At 38.0% G+C, this 24,913-nt stretch overlaps 2 protein-coding genes across 2 annotated transcripts in view; one reads left to right on the top strand and one right to left on the bottom strand.

The window, feature by feature from the left end:
* The first annotated feature begins 1,348 nt into the window (after positions 1–1,348).
* sad (Cytochrome P450 family protein sad) overlaps positions 1,349–24,913 on the top strand; it is a 265,008-nt gene continuing 241,443 nt past the window's right edge. The window contains exon 1 of the mRNA XM_067781032.1: positions 1,349–1,501. Coding sequence (XP_067637133.1) covers positions 1,395–1,501 — 107 coding nt within the window. The 5' untranslated portion in view covers positions 1,349–1,394. The remainder of the gene's footprint in view (positions 1,502–24,913) is intronic.
* E(spl)m2-BFM (Enhancer of split m2, Bearded family member) lies at positions 4,466–5,741 on the bottom strand. Its single transcript, XM_067763914.1, has one exon. It carries the CDS (start codon positions 5,540–5,542, stop codon positions 4,751–4,753), a length of 792 nt encoding a protein of 263 aa, XP_067620015.1. The 5' UTR covers positions 5,543–5,741; the 3' UTR covers positions 4,466–4,750.

The following is a 24,913-nucleotide window of genomic DNA, read 5'->3' as shown; positions in this document are numbered from 1 at the left end:
TTTTTCAATTAGAAGAAAATTTTTCTAAGCGGGGTCGCCCCTCGGCAGTGTTTGGCAAGCACTCCGGGTGTATTTCTGCCATGAAAAGCTCTCAGTGAAAACTCATCTGCTTTACAGATGCCGTTCGGAGTCGGCATAAAACATGTAGGTCCCGTCCGGCCAATTTGTAGGGAAAATCAAGAGGAGCACGACGCAAATTGGAAGAGAAGCTCGGCCTTATATCTCTTCGGAGGTTATCGCGCCTTACATTTATTTAGTTTTTGATTGGGTTACGAAACTGTATACTTAAAATAATTTTGGGAACTTTGAATAAAAAGTTTGAAATTTTCGTAACATTTTCTGGAGTTTTCGAGTTTTTTCCAAAACATTTTTGATATAAGCTTGCACAGTTCCAGTTACTAACTTCATGAATGTTTTTTCTTAAATTATCGAAAAAAAAAAATTTTGTTCATGAACTACAACACCAAAAAAAGTTCAAATAAATGGCAACGTTATAGCAACTCAGTGGCAATACCAAATTAGAAAGTTTTAGAATGTGATCCCTATAATTGCTCATTCAAAACTGTATAATCTGTGTCCAAATTATTTCTTAGCGTGTCAATGGTCAACTAGCGCAGTCTTGGTACATTGCGCATAAATTCATAAATTAAGCACACTGACATTATTAAACCTTATTTATGATAACGAGATCCGTTAAAACTGATGATCGGCATGTTGCCATTGTAGCATCTTGACCAGCATAAACAATTTGTCTTGTTTTGACCATTCAGGGAGTGTCCACTTATTGGCTTCAACGCAGACAGGCTACATACATATACACATATACTCGTTTTAACAAAAAAAAACATCTTAAATGGCAAAATCTACATCTGCCAACAACAAAAACAAGAACAACAAACATTACAACGTCAACAAAAGACTCGCCAAAAATAAAAAATCTATCGTGGTAATCAATAAAGTTCTCACATTCATATTCATAGCAAACAGTTAGTTTAGTCGTGCAACTGTTCCATAATGCTGCACGTCGTCCCCGTCGCTGCGTCGATACTTTTGTCCAGCTAAATGACAACACTCGAAAAGTGTGGGAAAATGAGAACGTGCCTTAAGCAATGCCAAAGTTGTTGTCACTTGTAATAATAAGCGTTTTTAAGTTGTTGTTGATTAAATTTTTTTTTATTGTTGCTGCTGTTGTTGTTTAAAGCTGATTGTTATCTTTTCGTTTTGTTGCTTGCTTTCTGTTTTTATTTTTATTTTTTTCTAAACTGTAGCTCGTAAATATCTCGAAATATTTTAATTTATGCAAAACGGCACTTCAACTCGTAGTGAAATGGGAAAGAAAGTAGTGGAGACCTTTGAAAGATCGCATAACATATATCCAATTTAATTCTAAATATATGCTTAACTCAAAGGTGTGGGAAGAAATAAGGCGCTCAAATGGCTCATTTGGAAAATTAAGTTCAAAATGCTCGGCACGTAGCAGTACGAGATTTTTATTTTATCGGTAAGTCTTCCAATTTTCAATAACTTATTTGAATGGGCCATAATAGAGGTGATATAAGGCCAACGTTCATAAAGTCAATTGACTTTGTACCCACGTAAAATGGCCACAAAATTAGTTGAAGTTATGACCGTCTGAAATCGTTCCAGCGTAAAATTTCTAATGACGATATTCACATTTGGACCATCCCGCTGTTTTTTTAAGTGGCAATAAAGTAAAATATTTTTTTTCGCATCTCTGAGTATTAAAATGGAAGAACTGTTGAAGTACAGTTTTCTTTATATTTCTTTATATCTTTGTTCAGTCGTTAGTTAGGTTAGGTGGAACTGGCCGGTCCACGAGGACCTCACATAGACTGAATGAGTCCGTAGTGTTACCAGAAGTTTATTTTAATGACCAAACTGAAAACCCCTATCTCAGGACCTATGTTATAAAATAACTCCGTCCTCTTGGCAAATACTAGAAGCTTTCTAGATTTAAACCACTTGCTGCTTTTAGATCTGACAGCTGTATCACTCCTAATAGCTGGAGTCTTAGCCTGGCAAGCGCCGGGCACTAGCACAAAACGTGCTCGATCGTTATTCAGTCGAATGGGAAGAAATTTTTATTTATTTAATATTTTAGGATACGGCACTTTCTAAGAAAAGTACTTTTTAACTAAAAGTTTAAGTATCGACTAGAAAAGGATAATGTAGAGTGAGCAGAAAAAATATATATATTTGAGTAAAGGGAAAATATTATTAGAGACATCCAAAAAGACACCCTGCAAATTGTTCAGCTTTTTATTTTAATGTTTGGAAGGGCCCCATAGCGACTTTCGTTTAGTAGATATTTGAGTTAAATATCAACCTCAAACTGTAGGAGATTCCCCACACGCTTTGTATAGGAAAACTAAATTCACGATAAGACACAAAAAGCTCAAAATTTTTACAGGCTATTTTTTGGAACAACGTTTTCATTTTACTATAACGAAAAACAAATAAATTTTTTCGCCCACCCTAGTATATTAGTAAAAGTTAGGCGGCGACCCTAAGTAAACAGCCATCATAAGAATATCTCATTTGAAAAACAGTGCATATCTAATATCTTTCTTATGATACCCATATTGGTATATCTCGATTAATTATTATTATTATTTTTTTAAATAGGTGGCAACCTTCTACCTAGGAAAGCCTATGTCAATTTAGCCTGAGGCATTAGGGAAATGAAACTTTTTTAAGACAAATGAAACTTTTTCCAATCAGTCGAAACTTTCTTCACTTGAAATTAAACTTTTTTGGCTTATCAGATCTAAAGGTTGGGTTTATTGGAAAAAGTTTTATTTCATTTGAAAAAAATTTCATTTGACATGAAAAAAAAAGTTCATTTAACTTAAAAAAGGTTTCATTTGACTTGCAAAATTTCGTTTGACCTGAAAACGCTATATCCAACTCGGAGCCTAGAAAAAGAGGTGGAAAGTATTTTACCCACGGGTTAGGGGGACTTTAAAATCTTCTTATTGTGTTGTACTAATGCTGAGGTTGGCACCTGCCATGGAAAACCTCAACCAATGAAAAAACAACAAGAAACCTCAAATCAAATTCTTTTTTTGATAAAGATAATGCCAAACGCTTCAAATACTATGATTTGAGGGCATTTAACTGGAATGTACGCACCCTTTTAAGGGAAGGAACCTCTACCTAGTTGGTTGATAAAGAATACGTGATCAGCGTGCAAAATCATGAAAATCATTGCGACTTTTACCACGATGGCGATACTGCCGAAAGTACAAGGTTTTGCAGTGGGAAGATATCTCGTTATACTATCGTCTATGGCTGTGAAGGTGAGTCTCACCGCAATCCGCTGTGCGAGGAAAGAGTCATTAGTTTTACCGTCGCGCAAAACACTTTCTACGATGTAACATTAGCCAATGGGTTGAGATTGGCCAACGAAGTAATGTGTTTTATAGAGTTCTAGTATAACTAGATCTCGCAAGCTACTTAGATGGTACCTGATTCAAGAACGCCTATGTATAGGCGGACGCTGATAACAGGCACATCACTTTTCAGTCGACTTGACCCTTATCGTTACGCTAGGGGACTGAGAAGCGTGTTGCTGAAAGCCCTTAGTGGTAATAGCTTCAGCCGCTGGCTAAAAGTAATAATAGCCGTGTTTTTTAACACGCGTATATCCGTTTACGCTTAAACTTTATATTGACTGCGAAGCGACAAACTATAAATACACCTCTGAAATTGCTGCGCATAAATTTTGTCCTACTAAATTTCAATACGCATTATACTCAGATGTAACTGAAATATGTGTCTTTGTTTCACCCTCTACACTAATTCTATGTATTCTATGTGTGTCCACAATTCATCGCAACTGATTCAGCTATATGTTGTTATACCCTATGGCCATCAGAGCGTTGCGTCTCCGCTTTTCGGTACACCCTGTTGCTGTAGCTAGTTGTTTAACCACAGCCGCTAGATGGGTCTCCTAAGCATTATCTAAGCGAGGATAGGCGTTTTTTGACACGCGCAAACGAAACGTATACGCGCGTGTTAAAAAACACGGCTAATGAAAAGTCAGGCGAATGACGGAAGGCTTGAAGACCGATGCAGATTCCTGGCAGGCGACAAACAGGGAGGGAGATGACGTAACTGATATTCCTGAAAAAGGATTCATACATTCCGCTGGCTATGACGAAGTGGCACTTTCAATTCACCAGCTTATAGCTTCTTTCTTGTTCTCTCCTCTTCTATTGGAAGGATCACTTTAGAGTTTTGCGTAAAAGGCTGGCACCAATCTTAAATGAAGTTATTGGAATTTATTAACGACTTCAGGCCTGTCTACCAATCAGTAAAAAGTTAAAACCAATTTTTTTCAATTCAATATATTCTCTGTCACTGGCTTTATTGTCGTACATTTGCAACAAACAAATATGTAGGTATGTGTGTATAAAATAATTTAACTTGCAAAAACTGTTTTAACATTTCAATGCAAAAATATTTAATTAAATTCATATCACAAAATATTTATATTGCAAAAAATTATTGTTAGTTATTTTGTTTTTAACTGTGTGGTTTACAATAAAAAAAAAAAAAAACATTTAATTGTAGTAAATCGATATAACTGTATAAATTAAACTAAATAACAATGAGATCCCTGATGAGAGTAATGCAATTTGCTGCCTAAAAAGCTTTCACTGCATGAAAGCTCTAAGAAGCGTGCTTTGAGTGAAAGCGCCCTCATGGCAATTCCAACGCGGCGCAGCTAAAAAGCAGCAGCTTCTAGGGGAGCTTGACGCCAACTCTCACACAACCATGCTGTCAGTAGGTCATCATCGATTTTTTCTTCCGCATTCGTCCAAAAGAAGGTGTCATCATCGGTGTGAACAAATTGTATGGGAAGCTCGAAATGCGCGGCGTTGAATGGCTGCGTCAGCATCGTTATACTCTCTGGCGCACCCGCTGGTGTTATTGTCGCTGCTCTTGCACTTGTGCTAGTTGCGTATGTTACTGCCGCATCGCAGATATGGTGATGAGATTGCTCGTGCTGACAATTACGCCCATAAACACAATGCGCACACGTGCTGGGTGGCGTTTTTTCAATGCTGGCGCTGCTTATAATTGTTGTTGCGAATTTGGCACTCGCCTGACAGGGCTGCTCTGCTTCAGGTGTTGTCGTGGTGCTAGTGGCAGACGCTTCCCATGCGCCATGATTACATTCATCTTTCAAGCTCATTTTACGCATTAGGCTGGTGTAATCTTCAATGAGTGTGGTGGGCCAGTCCACAGGGTCGCTGCTGATGCTGTTGCTAGTTTGTTGGCTTTTTGATGGGGTACTGTTGTTGAGATGCACATTATTTGGATGTAGAGTGACGGTGGCAGGCGCGCTACTTGCGGCTTTTGTCTTATTGCATTTGCGCGCCATCAAACGCAGTAGTGGACGCCACATTTTGTAAAGCTTTTGCTTTGAGCGCTCCGTTGGGGTGTTGGGTGCTAAATTTGTGTTCAGATTTAATTCTGCCAGCTGATGTGCGAGATTCTTTGTGTCGGTATACATTTTTTTGCCTATTATTTTCGCGCACTAATAAATTTCAAATCGTATTCTTGCGTTATCTTCAAATGGTCTACACGTCTCTTCAAAATTTTTTTTTTGTATATTCGCTTTGCCTCTGCACGCTATGAAAGTTGTTGATGAACTGATGCTGTTGCGCCTGCATCCATCCGTTTTTATACTACAAACCAGTCAGCAGGGCAAACAAGCGGCCAACCATCCATTCATCGATCGATCGTGTGAACCAACGCAGCTGAAGGAAAGCAGAAATACGAGACGCGCATTGCCGTCGTCACCGTCACTCTACCAACATTTACCCTCCGTCTGATCTTCAAGTAAGCGTGTAGTACTCAGCTGAGCGCCGCTCAACTGCACTTCCCAGTTCTGGCTGATTTGCTTGCAGAGAAATTCCAGCAGGAATCATAAAATGTATATTTCCCATGTTACCTCTTGTCGTGCTCTTCGCTCTTTTCCGCATGCCATCCAAGTCATCTAACTGACCCAAAAGGGCAACACAAGTCAACGCACCACCATCGCCACCAACAACAAACAACACACCAACAAACTCAATATGCAGCTCAGGTAGCATGCACCATCATAAATAGCAACAACAATTACAACTACGCTGTATTAGTGGCATTAATGTTCGCAAGTTAGCTCCTCAAAAATTTACCAAAATATCTGAGTTGTCTGCAGGCTACATGAGAGGTGAAGTGCACATGTGTATGTGTGTGTGTGCTGTGAGCGCCGCGTAAAAGGCAGGGAAAAAGTGTGGGAAACAATTTTTTGAGCAAATGTTTATCGTAATTGCTTCTTTGTTGTGTTAAATAAATTTCTCTTCATTTGGCAGGATGTAGTGAAGAGTAGTGAATTGAAGAGCCGGCAACGGTGACTTTGAGATGACTTACACAGATCAGGCAGATCTTAATTCGAAGAAGTGGATAGAGCCAAATGTTCAAGAGCGGTTAAGCTCTAAAAAACTGTAGTACCTATTTCTTCTTTCAGCTGCAGCAAAGGATGTCGACATGTAACTCGCACGATTTCCTGCTTTATCTCAACTGGAAAATTTTTTTTCTAGATTGCAGTCAATCATGCACCTCTCGTTGGACAAGGCCAGATATCAAGTATCCAGAAAGTTGCATAAGATAACATAGAGCTGGATAGCATTGCAATTTGTGTTTTTGACTTCTTATGCCCGGATTTTCAGTGCGAGTTTAAACTTCAGCGATAACTGAGATCAATGAATCCTTGAGTTGTCTGCCACCCACTTCTAGATGTCGCAGTAAACTGCTACATAAGCGGCAGTTCTAACCCCTGTAGCTAGCAGCTGTTATGAATATCCTTTGCATAGCCGCCTTTTAAACAGTTTAGTTTAACATCTAGTGCAACCAACTGTGATTGTGATTGATGGGCGTGATTTCGAAAAAGTTGCAGATGCCAGTCAGTTTCGGCGATTTCTTCGTAGCTGTCGCCGCATCTTACTATGAATTTCCAGTCACTGTGACAAATTATTGTTGACAATTTCATGGGTTAGGGGGTTAGAATATACCCGCGGTAGGTATGCCTGTCGTAAGAGGCGACTAAAATACCAGATTCAATGGGTTGTATAGCGCAACCTTTTCAAGTAGCCAACGCAATATATAGCTTCTCCAAACCCAATTGTCAACCTCACCTTCGAGCGGCGAATCCCGTTTGACTAACAGACGAGTCTCTGTCGACCCCAAGCTCCTCATGGAACTTGGGGGTGGCGAGGGAGGGATGGCATGAAGGTTGAATGTGGCCATATAAATCGTTCCCGAGATGGTCGGGCTAGCACCTTAATGGAGCTGTGTTACCGGAGCGTACCGGATCTGTATCCCGCAAAGGACCATCACTCACTAGCTAGCTCACTGTACGTTTCGTGTTACAAAGTCAATTCTTAGAACCTCATTTAATTGGTTTAGACTGTTCTTCCGAAAATCTCGTCTGTGAATAATCACCACATACTCAAATAACCTGATGCATCATCTAGCATTACAGCATCGCAATTTATTTGGTATGTTCACAATAATCAATCCGGAATTAGCTTTTCGCCTATAAATCTGAAGTTTTTGTGATGGCTCGTAGGATAAAAGAATTGATTCATCTGACTGCGGCAGAATAATTTCAAATTTCTTGAAAGAGGACAGGGCACAATTTAGGTTGTTTGCTGAAATGTATAACCCCAACTTACAAAAACTCAAAAAATTAACAAACAATCGATACGGCGCTAGATTTCTTGCCATGCCAAAGCACCAAACGTAATTAAGGTTTGTATCTTTGCTAATCAAGTCGAGAGACACTAGGACACATCAACGCAGGAAGTTTGTAGTGTGGAATGATAGTCAATCAACAAACATAGGATCCGGCGGTAAAGTTTCTATACTTTTAACGTCCAAAATCAATATTGAAAGCTCATAATTCATATGAGGGCATCTGCAAATAATCTTATGATATTTACTACTAATTCTTCCCTACTAAGCTCACCTCAAAGTTACGTTACATATGTTAGACAAATATTTCAAAACTCTCAGACCGACTGTAGCGCACACCTGCATACCTTACAGGGTGAGTCACTTCAATTTCAAATAAACTACTACAGCTACCTACTTAATTTATAGCATTTCTGTGCATCGCAATTCAAACACATTACCCTGTTTCTAGCGAGGGTTTAGTAAGAAGCAAAAGTGGCAACAGGTGGGTGCTTTAACATGAGAGCAATACCTACATACGTACATACACTTATACTTGTAAGCAAAAATTTAAGCGCTCCAGCAGAGCCACTAACTTAAGCTTCCCAGTCAACATACTAAGGCATGACGCAACACGAAATCGAGTATTCAAAACGTTTTCCTATTAGCGGAAGGCGCAGTTACGAATCAAATGAAAACCTGTAAGGAATGAAAATATCCAAAAGATTCAAGGGGTTGTGTAACGCAGCCCTTTCAAGGGGTTGCCAACGCAATTTAGAGATTCTCCAACCCAATTGTCAACCCAACCTACCAGTGGCAAATACTGTACCTACCTTTAGCAGCCATGGCTCTGCCGACCCCAAGTTCCTCATATAACTAGGGGTTTGAAGCGGGAAGGCTTTGTAGGTTCAATGTGGTCATATTAAATTGCTCCCGAAATGGACGGGCTAGTACCTTCAAGGTGCTTGTTACCGGAATGTACCGGACCTATATCCGGCAAAAGACCATCAACATCGATAACACTCTCCAAAACCTTCAAGGAATGTCTATATCGCTACAAAAACAACCACAACAACAAACTTTTGATCATTCTAAGCTCTTGCTTTCTTTCGGTTATTATACTCAGCTGAGTAGAGTTCACAGAGTATATTAATTTTGTTCGCTAAAAGGTACCCCGTAACGGCATAAACTAATCGAGATAAATATAGAATTTTATATATCGAAATGATCTGGGCGAAAAACAAATTCATTTAGCCATGTCTGTCCGCCTGTCCGCCAACACGATAACTTGAGTAAATTTTGTGGTATCTTAATAAAATTTGGTACGTCAGTTCCTGAGCACGCCCACTTTTTCGATATCGAAAATTTCGAAAAACCGAAAAAGTCGATTCATTACCAAAGACGGATAAAGCGATGAAACTTGGTAGGTGGGTTAACCTTATGACGAAGATAAAAATTAGTAAAATTTTGGAGAATGAGCGTGGCACCGCCCAGTTTTAAGAGAAGGTAATTTAAAAGTTTTGCAAGCTGTAATTTGGCAGCTGAGTATGTAATGTTCGGTTACACCCAAACTTAGCCTTCCTTACTTGTTTTCAATAAATTCGTTTTAATGGAGTACACCACCTAGGTCTGTAAAGGTCCAGACAAGCGAAGTTATCATCCTATCAGTAAAGAAATTTCTTCTCTCTCTACTCTTAAACAGAGTACTTGAAGCTATCCACATTTCTCAACATATGCCAAAGGAACATATCTGACAAGCTGTTCGTTAGCTGCTTTCAATACACCGGTATTCATTATTTTTTACACATTCAAAGACGATGCATGTTATTTTACGTCACACACGCGATTGTATCTTCTTGCTAAAGCAAGAGGACTTTGATCCAACGAAGTTTCAAATTAATGTTTTAGAAAATGAATCTACGCAGGGCACAGTTTAGGTAATCACTTTCAGTTGAACCACTGACCTTACCTTTCACACGGGATGGTAGCTCAATTTCTGCTATTGTACACGTCCCCATAGCCAAGATCGTGCGTCGTTAAAGTTGCAGCCTGACAAATTAGACCTAGGTAAGACTGGCAAAGATAAAATACTGGGTAAGTTTCACAAGCTATAGGCTCCCTGTTTTGTGGTAATACGTTCAGACGTTCGCTCAATTAAGCCGGTTATTGATGGTTGATGCGGCGTCAGAGTTAGCCACAATTTAACGCAAACGCCGGTCTACTACTAAGGCATACCGAACAATAACCTAGGGTACCATATCGCTGAGTCTATTGCTCTGCATCAGTCAGTAGTATTGGCTGCTTCTGCCTTCGTCCTTTGCTTTCGTAGTAAGGAAGCAAAAGGGAACATCGAGCAGTTTTTTTTATAATCTGTACTCAAGGGGAAATTTCCGTGAGCATATTTATTTCGCGTTGTATATATGTTTTGAAAACGTCTTAAGCGTACGAAGGCACTGAACAATATTTCAATTGTTTGCTGGGTTAACGAACTCTCTCAACTTAGCTCGCTCACTTGGCCTCGGCAACACTTTTTTGCTAATTACTTCTTGCTAAATTTTTTTTTGCTTTGGGATACAAGACGACGATGTTAACACGAGATGACGCCAAGAACGGAAAACCCAAGCAATAGCGAATGATTAAAAAATTGTTTTAGCACATATTCTTAAGTAGGTAAGTATATGGGCACTTGAGAAAGAAAAAACGTTTGGCGTTTTTAATTTTTTTAGTTTTTCAAATAGCAACGCGTATGTTAAACACCAAAAAGGAAAAGGAAGTGAGATTTTTTTAGAGAAATTCCTTGGGAACCAAAAAATTTCGTTATGTCCACCAAACGGATGTGTTTACTAATATTTATTTTTTATTTCAAAATATTTTCTTTAATTTTTATATACGAGTATCTACATATATATACATTTTTTTGGAACTATCCTGCGTCATGAAACGGTTTTGTGTTTGATGGCCGGCGTACTGATTTTGAATGCGCTTTGCATTCTAACCGGACCTTGCGGATAACGCAGTTACCGGCTTGAAAAATGAAATTGTTGACTCTTTAAGAACGCAGCTGCGCATATTGATTTCGTTCATTACTTATGGTTTGTGCAGAATAAACAACAACTGAGATTATTACTAGGTTAGCCATAAGAAATCCGGATAACCGTTTACCTGCCTGCCTTTCAGATTTGGTAGCCAAATGGCAGTCAGTTACTGCTATTGCTTAGGGTGCTAACTCACACAGGCACGCCACGCAACAAATAAACGAACGCACTCTTGCACTCAAATTCTGTTTTTTCAGGAGTCGTAACAGTTTAAGTTTTGTTATCGATATAGGGGTTTAAATACTTATTTTTTGAGCTTTTTATTTCGTTCAGAAAATAATAGTTATTTTGGGTAGAGCTCACGGTAATCCGTAACGGCATAAACTAATCTAGATAGATATAGACTTCTATATATCAAAATGATCTGGGCGAAAAAAGAAATTCATTTAGCCATGTCCGTTCGTCCGTCCGTGCAGACACACGATAACTTGAGTAAATTTTGAGGTATCTTAATGAAATCTGGTATGTAAGTTCCTGAGCACTCATCTCAGATCGCTATTTAAAATGAACGAAATCGGAATATAACCACGCCCACTTTTTCGATATCGAAAAACCGAAAAAGTGCGATAATTCATTACCAAAGATGGATAAAGCGATGAAACTTGGTAGATGGGTTGACCTTATGACGCAGAAGAGAAAATTAGTAAAATTTTGGACAATGGGCGTGGCACCGCCCACTTTTAAAAGAAGGTAATTTAAAAGTTTTGCAAGCTGTAATTTGGCAGTCGTGGAAGATATCATAATGAAAATTAGCAAAATCGGATGACGAACACGCCCACTTTTAAAAAAAATTTTTTTTTAAATTCAAATTTTAACAAAAAATTTAATATCTTTACAATATATAAGTAAATTATGTCAACATTCAATTCCAGTAATGATATGGTGCACCAAAATACAAAAATAAAAGAAAATTCCAAAATGGGCGTGGCTCCGCCCTTTTTCATTTAATTTGTCTAGAATACTTTAAATGCCATAAGTCGAACAAAAATTGACCAATCCTTGTGAAATTTGGTAAGGGCATAGCTTTTATGCCGCTAGCTGTTTTCTGTGAAAATGGGCGAAATCAGTTGAAGCCACGCCCAGTTTTTATACACAGTAGGCCGTCTGTCCTTCTTCTTGGCCGTTAACACGGTAACTTGAGCAAAAATCGATATATATTTACTAAGCTTAGTTCACGTACTTATCTGAACTCATTTTACCTTGGTATTCAAAATGTGCGAAATCCGACTATGACCACGCCCACTTTTTCGATATCGAAAATTTCGAAAAATTAAAAAAATGCCATAATTCTATACCAAATACGAAAAAAGGGATGAAACATGGTGATCGGATTGTTTTTTTAACGCAAAATATAACTTTAGAAAAAACTTTGTAAAATGGGTGTGAAGAAAATAAAAAAGTTCTGCAGGGCGAAATCAAAAGCCCTTGGAATCATGGTATTACATATATAAATAAAATACCGGTACCCGACGGATGATGTTCTGGGTCACCTGATACACATTTTGGTCGATATCTCGAAAAGGGCTATACATATACAATTGAGGGAGTGCCCTTTTAAAACCCTCATTAATACCTTTAACTTGATACCCGTATAGCCTTCCTTACTTGTTTTTTGTTTGTTTTTTATTTCGGTTGTAAAATAAGTGGTATTTTTTGAGCATTTTTTTGTTGCTCGGAAAATAACAGTTATTTTATGAGTTCTTTTATATCGGTCCAAAAGAAAGTTATATTTTGGGTTTTTTGTTTTGCCTAAAAAATAATATTTATCATTTGAGTTTTTTACTTCGCTCGAAAAATTATACTTTTTTTGGAGTATTTTTTTTGCTCTGAAAATAACAGTTATTTTTAAAGTTTTTTATTTCGCTCGGATAATAGATATTTTTAATCAAAAAAAAATATTTTTTGATTTTTTATTACTCCTAGAGGAACGATTTTTTAAGTTTTTTTCGCTCGGAAAAAATTACGTTGTTTTAAAACTTATAATTTTCACGATCCCTGATTTGTATTGTTGCTTCTTCAAGAGCTCTGTGCATGCGCATACAACGGAAACAAAGAAAGCATAAGAAGCAACGGACATAGTGGAAACTCTGCGCACAAGAAATAGCAGGGCAGGTTGGTTTGCTCGAGCCGTGGGAAGAAGGATTTTCGGCAGGTTCCCACGCAAGGATTTACGCGCACAGCTGACAGCTGAGTTGGCAGCAGCCAGCTGCACACACAAGAAACAATGCCTTGCACGTATTGTGTACATGGATCGGTTCAGAGTGTGAGCGTCCGCATTTGCGCCTGCGCCTGCTTGGCATAATAAAGATTATAAAATTGATTTTGTTGTCAAATCAGGTTTTCGATTACTTATTGCATGACTCTACACACATATGTACATTTGAGGGAAACGGGCACTTAATTACCGTTGCGTTGGTACTACGAGTTTGGGGATATGTACATCTAGTACGCGGTCTTGTCTTCTCCCCCATATGGATTGCAGTTACAAGAAAATATTGCGCCCTTCTGAGCAATATAACAACAGCAGATGAGTAAACACTGAAGGGGAACGAACGAAGCACTGATAACAACATATTACACCAGCAAAAGCAACAACAACAACTACAACTTCAAGAGTAAAATAATTTCGTTTTCAGTTTTATTTCAGATTTGTTTGTTGTCTTTCCCACGCTCTGATTTCTTTCGTACACTTGGCACCTGATGTTGCTGGTGCTGGTGGCGGTGGTAGACTTGACCTTTCTGGATGCTGATACGCTAGAAGCAAACCTGCATATATACAGTTGTACACGTGTTAGTAGAGCTCTTAATGCTTTTCGTTCACATTGTTGCTGTCACTCACAGTTCGACTACTGTATAACGCATACCTACGATATCACGGTAAGGACACAGTGGCAGGTGTTTCAATGACATTCAATTCTGTGATCAGTTATAGAAATGTGGGCCCTAAAAGGAATACAATTAACTGCGTATTTGTGATTTGTGGGAAAAAAATTGTGTGCTTCATCATAGAGGGAGAGTGATTAAGAAAGTAAACAAATAAAAGAAAACAAACAAGAAACGGTGCGTACCGTGTTATTTTATGCACTCATTACACCTGCTTTGAAACTGCAGGGATTTTCATAATCACTATTTTATCCCAGACCCAGTAGAATTGGTCTTATTTTTCTTCTTCTTGTAGCTATAAGGAGATTCCCCGAAGGTTTTGGGGAGTTTTATTCATATTGATGAGCCTTTGCCGGATGTACCTCCAATAAAATAGCACCCGGTTATTGCGGGAACGAATTTATATGACCAGGTTGAACGTTCTAGTTCACCCAATCTCCTATTTCCCTGACGAACTTGGGGTCCCCTGCTAAGTAGCAGAATTCGCCACGGGTAGATTAGATTGGTTAAGTTAAGTTCAACTAGCCGGTAGCCAGGAGGACCTCACATAGACTGAATGAGTCCGTAGTGTTACCAGAAGTAGGTTAGATTGACAATTGGGAAAATTTTAAAAAAGTAGAAGCTGTTTTGCCCTAACTTTTAAGGTAACTTTTAAGCAGTCTCCCTCTACCTCCACCTATTTTTCTCCCTCCCCAAATCCATCTCTGCTCCTGCCTACTTTTAACTCTCTTCCCTTCCTTAACGTCTCTGTCGTTTCCTTCGCACCCTAATTGCTTTTGTACCACTACCTCCTCCTCAACCTTCTTCTTTCTTTTCTCTTCACCTTCATCAAGAAGACCGTGATGGCAGACCTGTGTTCGGGGGAAATAATTTCAAAATTATTATACAGCGGCGGCCAACGGCCTCAAAGTAAAATGGAATAAATGCCACTTTGTACAGGGCGAGGATTCATTTCCTGTGTAATAAAATCGAAAATGGAAAAATATGGCCTGGCAAGGAGTAAACAAGTGCGGTCAGCAAATTTCCAGTTCCACGAAATGTTAAAGCTGCGCAGTCTGTCTTAGGAGGCAGGTTTTTTCGCAAGTTTGCGTAGGATTACGGGATCATTTTGGGACTATTTTCAGGCTCTTTTCAAATGTTTTAGCACTATTATGGATTATTTTCGCGTTTTTTTTCGGGATATTATTGTAGTCATTAAAAGACTGTTTTGAGATCAATGTGGCTCTATTCCAGGACCATTTCGGAATTATATTCCAAATAAAGTCGTGGTAGTTTCTGGATTGTTTGGGTATTATTTCTCAATGCTTCTAATACTTGTTATTCTTATGATCCAGGAAAGCATTCAGGGCCCGCCATCACTGGTTCAGTAATCTTTCTTTTGGCGCAACTGTCACTATTTTTTAGCAGTTGTTGGTGTTTCCCTTACTGCAGGCTGGGAAACGTAGCAAGCTACATGAGTCATATTCACTGATATATCTCCTTACACAAACGAATTACTCCTTTACTCTTATGCGAAATCGCGACTTCGGTGTGGCTTCGACAAAATATGACTGCTTGATAAGCGATACAAAATATATACGAGAGTTTCAATTTCGTTACGCACTGTAAAGCAAATAGTAGATAGCCAACAGGGTTTATATCAATACATAATCCTTTCAAAGACTTTACTCGACTCTGCGCCACGTATGCTTGTCCCTCCTCGAACTCCAAAATATTTTGATGTTAATTCTATGTATGTATTTTGTGTTCCAAATATGCACCAAATCGGACAACAAACACGATTTTTTTTTGAATATCTCGATCCTTGCGCCACCTAGCGGCGATTTTTTTCATAGGTATCTTTCTATTTTGTATGTATTATGTGTTCCAAATATGAGCCAAATCGGACTACAAATACGATTTTTTTAAATATATCGGTCCTTGCGCCACCTATCGGAGTTTTTTTCTTATTATTGCATTGTCACAGGGTTCTGAACTATATTCCAAGTTACAAGCTTGTAGCTTAATGGGAAGTTAGGTACTTAAATTTCAATTACAAAATTCGTGCCGGCCAGCCTGTCAAGTCAAGCTAAATAAAACCGCTTAATAAAAACGTAATACGGGCCCTGTTACAAATAGAGAGAATAAGAAGAGTGCTTCGAGATTCTAAATACTGGAGTTCTTGCTTCTGACTTAATATTCTACTTCTTGCTAACTTGACCTAAACCGTCATCATATGGGTCAAACACTCTATTCTGACTACATGACGGCGACTGCAAGGATTCCAGGTTTAAAAACTCAACTCAAAAATGTATGTATGTGTGTATAGGTTAGGTGGTAGATGCCCTGATAGGGAAAGCTCACTTGGACAACACGAAGGTCCGTTGTGATACCGAATGATACCGATCTCAAGCTTCGATAAATCCTCGGGAGATCCACGTGAGTCGCGACCGAGGTACTTTCGCCTAGTTCTGGCAAAAGCTGAGCAATCAAGCATAAAGTGATTTGGTGATTCCACCTCATCATCCTCCATGGTGATCAATTTCGATTTTAATAACAAGGCTACAAACATACATATAAAATCAATAAAAAACGAGCGAACAATCATAAAAACAGAGTTATAGTCAACATTTGTCTGTCTTTTGCAATTTGCATGCATTTTAAAAATCAATTAAATATTCATTTAAATGACTTGCGCACACACACACAGAGAACCAATTCAACATCAAAAATTATATTTATGAGCATTCAAACTTAAATTCCCTGTGCGTAAACTAAAAATACACGATTGGACTAAACTCGAGCTAAATTTTATTTGCAGAAGCAGCACAAAAAGGTTGGTATACAGTTTGTGCTTCACAACAACAATAACTCACAAACGCCACATGACACCAAACAACACCAACAGCGACAGTGACCAAACACACGAGTACTAATAACATTTGCAAATAATAAACCCAGCACCGGTGCATTGCACTATGGGCTGGAAGAATTGAATAAACAACGAAATTGCACGAAATTGGATAATCAGTGAAACTAATACTATTTTCACACAAACGGCTTATTGAATAATAAAGGCAGTTTTCTACATTAAGACGCTTATTGAGCTCAATCTTCCCTACAAAATTCGAATCTATAATTATTTCATTAGTAGCTAATCGAATGCCTAATGAAGTCAAAAGCACAATGCAACTCTGTTGACCGCGTTCCGCTTCTTAGTTTTTGGTGTGTTCAGTGCTTAAAAATGTCATTTGTCAAAGTAAATGTAATTTTCTGCATGGCGGAACGATACAAGGTGGCCGCATCGAACAGCTGATTATAACCTTTTTTATTTTATTTGATACATCAACTACCGGCGCAGTACGATTTTGACATTTGTCCATCGAATTTACAAGTACATGGAATTTTTTTTGTTTGTAGGTATGTCACCATGCTGCCACCTTGTATCGCTCCGCCATGATTGTCTGTCATATAGCATTGTCATTTTATTCGCTTGACATTTCATCCTTCATACTAATCGAGCAGTTACTTCTGTGTGAAAGCAAAAAATTTACGATTTCACTAGAAGGTGAAATGAGATCATTAAGTTTCTGTGTGAAAACAGTATAAAAGCGTTAAAAATTAAACTATATTGAATGGCGCAGGAATATTCCTCAAATGTTATATTTGTATGTACAGCAGCGAACAAAAAAATAGCAGTGGAAAATTTTATCAATTTTCGCCATTTAAATTCTTCTTATTTTATTTTCCATATTTTAAGAAAAAACTTCAGTGAATTTTGAAACAATAGCTATCGAAATCAATCTAAAAAATTTTCAAACATTTTATTTAGAGTTCTATGAATTTTTTTTGAGTATGAAGCTTTGTAGCCCAATCGATTATAGTCCAGCATAGTACAATTTATGGCTCGCTTGAAATTTGCATTGCCTTTGTCATTTTTTTCCCCCGAAAATAAAACATCCGTCCTTCATACAAAGTGTAAACATTTTTTGTTTATATTGAAGAAAATCTTTACAGGCTTTAGAAAAATTAATGTCAAAAATCAAAACGAGTTTCTAAGCACTTTTAACTAATACTTTGTTAGATTAAAATTGATTTGGATACAGAACTGCTTACTCCAAGAAATTACTTACATAATAACTTGAAATTGTAAGTTCGAAAATTTCGCAAAATTTTCTCGAATTTTGTGAAAACATTTTTAAGATTAGTTGGCGTAGTATAAGTTACAAAACGTCATGCAAGTTTTTTTCTTACAGTATCGAAAAAAAAAGAATTTAATTTAAAAAAATTTTGTAAAAATTGCCATTGCTATTTTTAAGTAAATGGTGGATTTTTATACTCAGTTGAGCAGAGCTTACAGAGTATATTAAGTTTGATTGGATAACGGTTGGTTGTACATATATAAAGGAATCGAGATAGATATAGACTTCCATATATCAAAATAATCAGGATCGAAAAAAAATTTGATTGAGCCATGTCCGTCCGTCCGTCCGTCCGTTAACACGATAACTTGAGTAAATTTTGAGGTATCTTGATGAAATTTGGTATGTAGGTTCCTGAGCGCACATCTCAGATCGCTATTTAAAATGAACGATATCGGACTATAACCACGCCCACTTTTTCGATATCGAAAATTTCGAAAAACCGAAAAAGTGCGATAATTCATTACAAAAGACAGATAAAGCGACGAAACTTGGTAGGTGAGTTGATCTTATGACGCAGAATAGAAAATAAGTAAAATTTTGGACAGTGGGCGTGGCACCGCCCACTTTTAAAAGAAGGTAATTTAAAACTTTTGCAAGCTGTAATTTGGCAGTCGTTGAAGATATCATGATGCAATTTGGCAGGAATGTTATTGCTATTACTGTATGTACGCTTAATAAAAATTAGCAAAATCGGAGAAGGACCACGCCCACTTTTAAAAAAAATTTTTTTTTAAAGTAAAATTTTAACAAAAAATTTAATATCTTTACAGTATATAAGTAAATTATGTCAACATTCAACACCAGTAATGATATGGTGCAACAAAATACAAAAATAAAAGAAAATTTCAAAATGGGCGTGGCTCCGCCCTTTTTCATTTAATTTCTCTAGGATACTTTTAACGCCATAAGTCGAACAAAAATTAACCAATCCTTTTGAAATTTGGTAGGGGCATAGATTTTATTACGTTAACTGTTTTCTGTGAAAATGGGCGAAATCGGTTGATGCCACGCCCAGTTTTTATACACAGTCGTCCGTCTGTCCTTCTGCATGGCCGTTAACACGATAACTTGAGCAAAAATCGACATATCTTTAATGAACTTAGTACACGTGCTTACTTGAACTCACTTTATCTCGGTATGAAAAATGAACGAAATCCGACTATGACCACGCCCACTTTTTCGATATCGAAAATTACGAATAATTAAAAAAATGCCATAATTCTATACCAAATACGAAAAAAGGGATGAAACATGGTAAGGTAACTGGATTGTTTTATTGACGCGAAATATAACTTCAGAAAAAACTTTATAAAATGGTAGTGACACCTACCATATTAAGTAGAAGAAAATGAAAAAGTTCTGCAGGGCGAAATCAAAAGCCCTTGGAATCTTGGCAGGAATACTGTTCGTGGTATTACATATATAAATAAATTAGCGGTATCCAACAGATGATGTTCTGGGTCACCCTGGTCCACATTTTGGTCGATATCTGGAAAACTCCTTCACATATACAACTACCACTCATATCGTACAAACTCATTCTAGAGTCACCCCTGGTCCACCTTTGTGGCGATATCTCGAAAAGGCGTCCACCTATAGAACTAAGCCCCACGCCCTTTTAAAATACTCATTAACACCTTTCATTTGATACCGATATCGTACAAACATATTCTAAAGTCACCCCTGGTCCACCTTTATGGCGATATCTCGAAAAGGCGAACACCTATAGAACGAAGGCCCACTGCCTTTTAAAAATACTCATTAACACCTTTCATTTGATACCCATATTGCACAAAAGCATTCTAGGGTCACCCCAGCTCCACCATTATGGCGATATCTCGAAACGGCGTCCACCTATGGAACTAAGGATTACTCCCTTTTAAAATACTCATTAACACCTTTCTTTTGATACCCATATTGTACAAACAAATTCTAGGGTCACCCCTGGTCCACCTTTATGGCGATATCTCGGAAGTGCGACCACCTATACAACAACCACCACTCCCTTTTAAAACCCTCATTAATACCATTAATCTGATACCCATATCGTACAAACACATTCTAAAGTCACCCCTGGTCCACCTTTATGGCGATATTTCGAAACGGCGTCCACCTATAGAACTAACGCCCACTCCCTTTTAAAATACCCATTAAGACCTTTCGTTTGATGCCCGTATTGTACAAACAAATTCTAGGGTCACCCTGGTCCACCTTTATGGCGATATCTCGAAACGGCGTCCACCTATGGAACTAAGGATTACTCCCTTTTAAAATACTCATTAACACCTTTCTTTTGATACCCATATTGTACAAACAAATTCTAGGGTCACCCCTGGTCCACCTTTATGGCGATATCTCGAAACGGCGTCCACCTATGGAACTAAGGATTACTCCCTTTTAAAATACTCATTAACACCTTTCATTTGATACCCATATCGTACAAACGCATTCTAGAGTCACCCCTGGTCCACCTTTATGGCGATATCTCGAAAAGGCGACCACCTATACAACAACCACCATTCCCTTTTAAAACCCTCATTAATACCATTAATTTGATACCCATATCGTACAAACACATTCTAGAGTCACCCCTGGTCCACCTTTATGGCGATATTTCGAAACGGCGTCCACCTATAGAACTAAGGCCCACTCCCTTTTAAAATACCCATTAACACCTTTCGTTTGATGCCCGTATTGTACAAACAAATTGTAGGGTCACCCTGGTCCACCTTTATGGCGATATCTCGAAACGGCGTCCACCTATGGAACTAAGGATTACTCCCTTTTAAAATACTCATTAACACCTTTCATTTGATACCCATATCGTACAAACGCATTCTAGAGTCACCCCTGGTCCACCTTTATGGCGATATCTCGAAAAGGCGACTACCTATACAACAACCACCACTCCCTTTTAAAACCCTCATTAACACCTTTCATTTGATACCCATATCGTACAAACGCATTCTAGAGTCAACCCTGATCCACCTTTATGGCTATATCCCTAAATGGCGTCCACCTATAAAACTATGGCCCACTCCCTCATAAAATACTCTTTAATGCCTTTTATTTGATACACATGTCATACAAACACATTCCAGGGTTTCCCTCGGTTCATTTTCCTACATGGTTATTTTCCCTTATGTTGTCACCATAGCTCTCAACTGAGTATGTAATGTTCGGTTACACCCGAACTTAACCTTCCTTACTTGTTATAACTGCAAATATCAGGGTTTTTAATCCTGAAGATTTCAATTTTGATTTAAAATTTTAATCAAACGAAATTTTGGATTTTGATTTCGATAAGAAAAAAAGAGAGGGATTTTCGTGCGATTTCAAATTTGTTATTAGAACTGGGTTTATTTAAAATAAAAATAATTATCGAAGTTTAAAAAAATGGGGATTCTCGTAATTTAAATATCGGGATTTTATATTATGAGAATTTCAATTTAAATGAAAAAAAAAAATTAATTTATTGAAATGTGATATCCAGCAGTTTTCAATACTGGACGCCCCTCATTCTGATAACAAATTTTTAGATAACAAAATATGTCAAAAATTAAAAAAAAGTTTCTCAGAATTTGAAATCCAGGGATTCTCAAGTGTTTCAAAATTAAAAACCTAGAGATTATTGTGTGTTTTCAAATTTTAAATATATTCAAAAGCAAATGTAACTTTCGTTAATTGAATTGTAACTCTCTGAGTGAACTGTAATATCAGTAAATTACTATTCTGAAATCAAGAAAAAAAAATATGAGCTGAAATTGTTATTTTCTGAATTCTAACTGGTAATTCAAAACTTAAGTTATAATTTTCTGAACTTGAGTTGCAATTTTCTTTAAGTTGGAAATTCTGCACTCGAATTATAAGTTTCTGAACTTGAATTTGAATTTCTGAACTTGAATTATAATTTGTGTAATAAAGTGTGGGTCTTTGTAATAGTTTGACATATCGGTATTTGCCACTTCGATTATTTTTATTTCGATAAAAATGTTTAAAAAATAATAAAAAAAATGATTTGTTAAAATTTTATTTTTAGTTATTTTAAATACCAATAATTTCGAAGTTCACGGGGGGGCGAAAGTAAAAAATTGGTATTTTAAAATTTTTTTTTTTGGAATGTTTAAAGTAACCTGACCCATAGTGCAAAAGCAAAATCCACATAGTGATTGCCATTTAAAACTGAAACATTAGCAAACATGCGTCGGTTGCAAAAATAGCCGCGTGCCAATCGCGTGTACAAAATACGCTTACACCTCATTCGAAACTGGTAACCTCAGCAAGTCAACAACAACAATAAACATATTTAGACGTTCGCCTAATCATCGTGTAACATACATAAGCTAAAAACTTTGCTGAGTGTGCAAGCCCCGGCTATTACTATGCAAGTTGCTGATTCAATTGGACGATTGGTCGCTTGTTCGAGGTTTCTCAGAGTTGAGCTCAATTCAAGCGGAGACTTTTATGGTACTTTGGGAATTTATGGTTTGACGTTTAATTGTGGTCGCTCTTTGAGATTGCACTCATAAGATCAGCAATGCAGTTCGTTAAACAGTCTCATGCAATGCATTGAGGCATTCGAAACTTTTTGGTTCTCTTCACTTTAGCTTGATTTTGCTTTTGTCAAGATACTCGATGTACCTTAAAATCCAACTCATTCACCAGCACAAACCCTGCGCTTGTGCTTTTCCTCTGGATGTCTGAAACATCTCTTTTTAGCCATTTTCATGTCTCGTTTATATTGCAACTTATGAACTTATCCCATTATAACATTCCGCTGAATGTACGGATGGTGACGGTGTACCAGTTCCTGACACATGCAGAGACACAAGCCATAGGGCAACAGTTAGAGACTATTTCGTCATATTGTCATCTTATCGGTGGCAATCGGTGTCACAGCGTTAGCTCCCTTTAGAAACTCCAAACCCCCTCGTTCCATCCCTTTAGCTTATCAACCACTCAATTTGTTCACGACATACTTCCGCTAATATTTTCCTCCTTTTCCTAGTTTGTTGCTTCTAAGGGTTTTGGTTTCTCGCCATTCCGAATTCCTCCTTCGCTCTGTCGCTCATATTTTGGTACCTCTTCCCCTTTCCCAGCTCTTGATTGCATCGTCTTCCATTCGGTTGGTGAATTGAGGCTTGCAATATTCTTGTCAATGCACTGCCTTCGACTTGATTGTACTGCCTTGCGGACCCATGCCAAGCGTTCGCTCTAGCAGTAAGTTGGCCTGACTAAAGCTCCCAAGTGCTCCCAAGTCATCTTTACCGGAGCATCTACAGCAGCGCTATTTGCCATCGTTACTTCCCAAGCCGACCAGTTACCGTGAGAGCTCCGTTCAAATACAACCTAATATACCCTCTGTTCGCAAGTCATCAAAAAGTCACGGCCAGCAAAGCACCCTGCATTAGGGTAGTTGGCAGTGCTTGATCATAGACCCACTTCCGCCTGTTTTATTAAGCGGAACATCTTAGATTCAGGCTCCCAAACCGCTTAGCCACATAGTCGCACGCTAAGAAGCTCCGCTAAGCCCTCACACCAACGACGAGGTGCCTCATCAGAGTTACTTAAATAAGGCGTAGCCCTCAATGAGCGGCATGCTAAATATACGCTCGGAATACATTTCCGACAGATTTGTCCAATCAAGGCTATGACTGAACTTCAAGATATGGGCTACAAACTTGTTAACTTCAACACGACGAATCTTCACGGCGTAAATGTCATTCAGTAACGGGAAAGGAAGTTTATTTGGAGCGTTGTTAAGCTGTTTACGATGGCCAGATCTTTCTGACCAATATTTTATTTAAAGTACTCAATCGAATTTCAGTTTTATCTAATTTGGTGTAGGAGATGGGGGATAGCTTTCGCGCTGTTCAAAGTATCCTTCCATTCCACTGAAGTAAGACGTCCAATCCATGTCAATATCATCTCGAGGGTATTCATGTTCGTATGCAATCTTTTCATTAAAAATAATTAACTGAAAGTGTTTCAATTTCTAATTCTGTGGAGCACCAGACTCACATTTAAGGCGTTGATTTGTATGTTTTATTTATATGACACGCCACATTGGTTTGTTTAAAAGTTTTGCTACCACCTCCACGTCACTACCTCAGCTAATGTTGCACAGTGTGCAATATTTATTTAGACACTTCAAACATAGTAGTAACATACTCATGCATAATTCATTTGGGGCGTTCCGGCTTACGCTATGGAGGAACGAAAGCTTAGCAAAGCAATCCATTCAGTAAGCTGATGAAATGTTGTTGCTATGTTTATCTGCATGCATTGACGAAGTCGATGACTGAATCCCGGTCTTATTTTAGTCCCGAAAATCCCCGAGCTAAGGAGGTTAAGAATAGCTCATTAGTATTGACTTGATTTAACCTCATTTGAATTGATCTCGTGACTTGACTTAACTCGACGTGACTTCGTGACTTGATTTAAGGTGAATTCATGACTTTAGTTAACTTGACTAGACATGACTTGACTTGACATAATCTTGACCTTGACCTTGACTTCACATGTATTGGTTGGCTTGACTTAAACTGGATTGACTTTGCTTGAGTTGACTTAAATTTGACTTTTACTTTAATTGATTTAACTTGGCTTGACTTCACTCCCATTGACTGTGACTTGACTTTGAAATGACTTGACTTGGACTTGACTTAACTTGACTTGAGTTTGACTTGACTTTACTTGAGTTAGCTTCACTTGACTTGATATCGCGACTTAACTTAAGGTGGCTTCGTGACTTAACATTGCTTTTCACACCTTCAAAATATTGAATGCTCGGAAAACACAAAAATCCGTGACGTAAACCAAACATTCGGTATCGGGACTAGCTATTTAGTCACACGCCCATCTCCATAATGTATTATTGTAACAAATATGTAGCAATTCGAATCATTCGCTTTAGCACTTTCTCACGCTTGGATTTGATGTCGTGCCGGGCTGTGCCGAGCTATACGACATGCCACACCACATATTTAGCAACCGCAAAGACGC

Source organism: Eurosta solidaginis, chromosome 1 (genome assembly GCF_040869045.1).
Source record: "Eurosta solidaginis isolate ZX-2024a chromosome 1, ASM4086904v1, whole genome shotgun sequence".
Taxonomy (NCBI): Eukaryota; Metazoa; Arthropoda; class Insecta; order Diptera; family Tephritidae; genus Eurosta; species Eurosta solidaginis.
The sequence above is the reverse complement of the archived record's forward strand: the minus strand, read 5'-3'. Positions and strand labels throughout refer to the sequence as shown.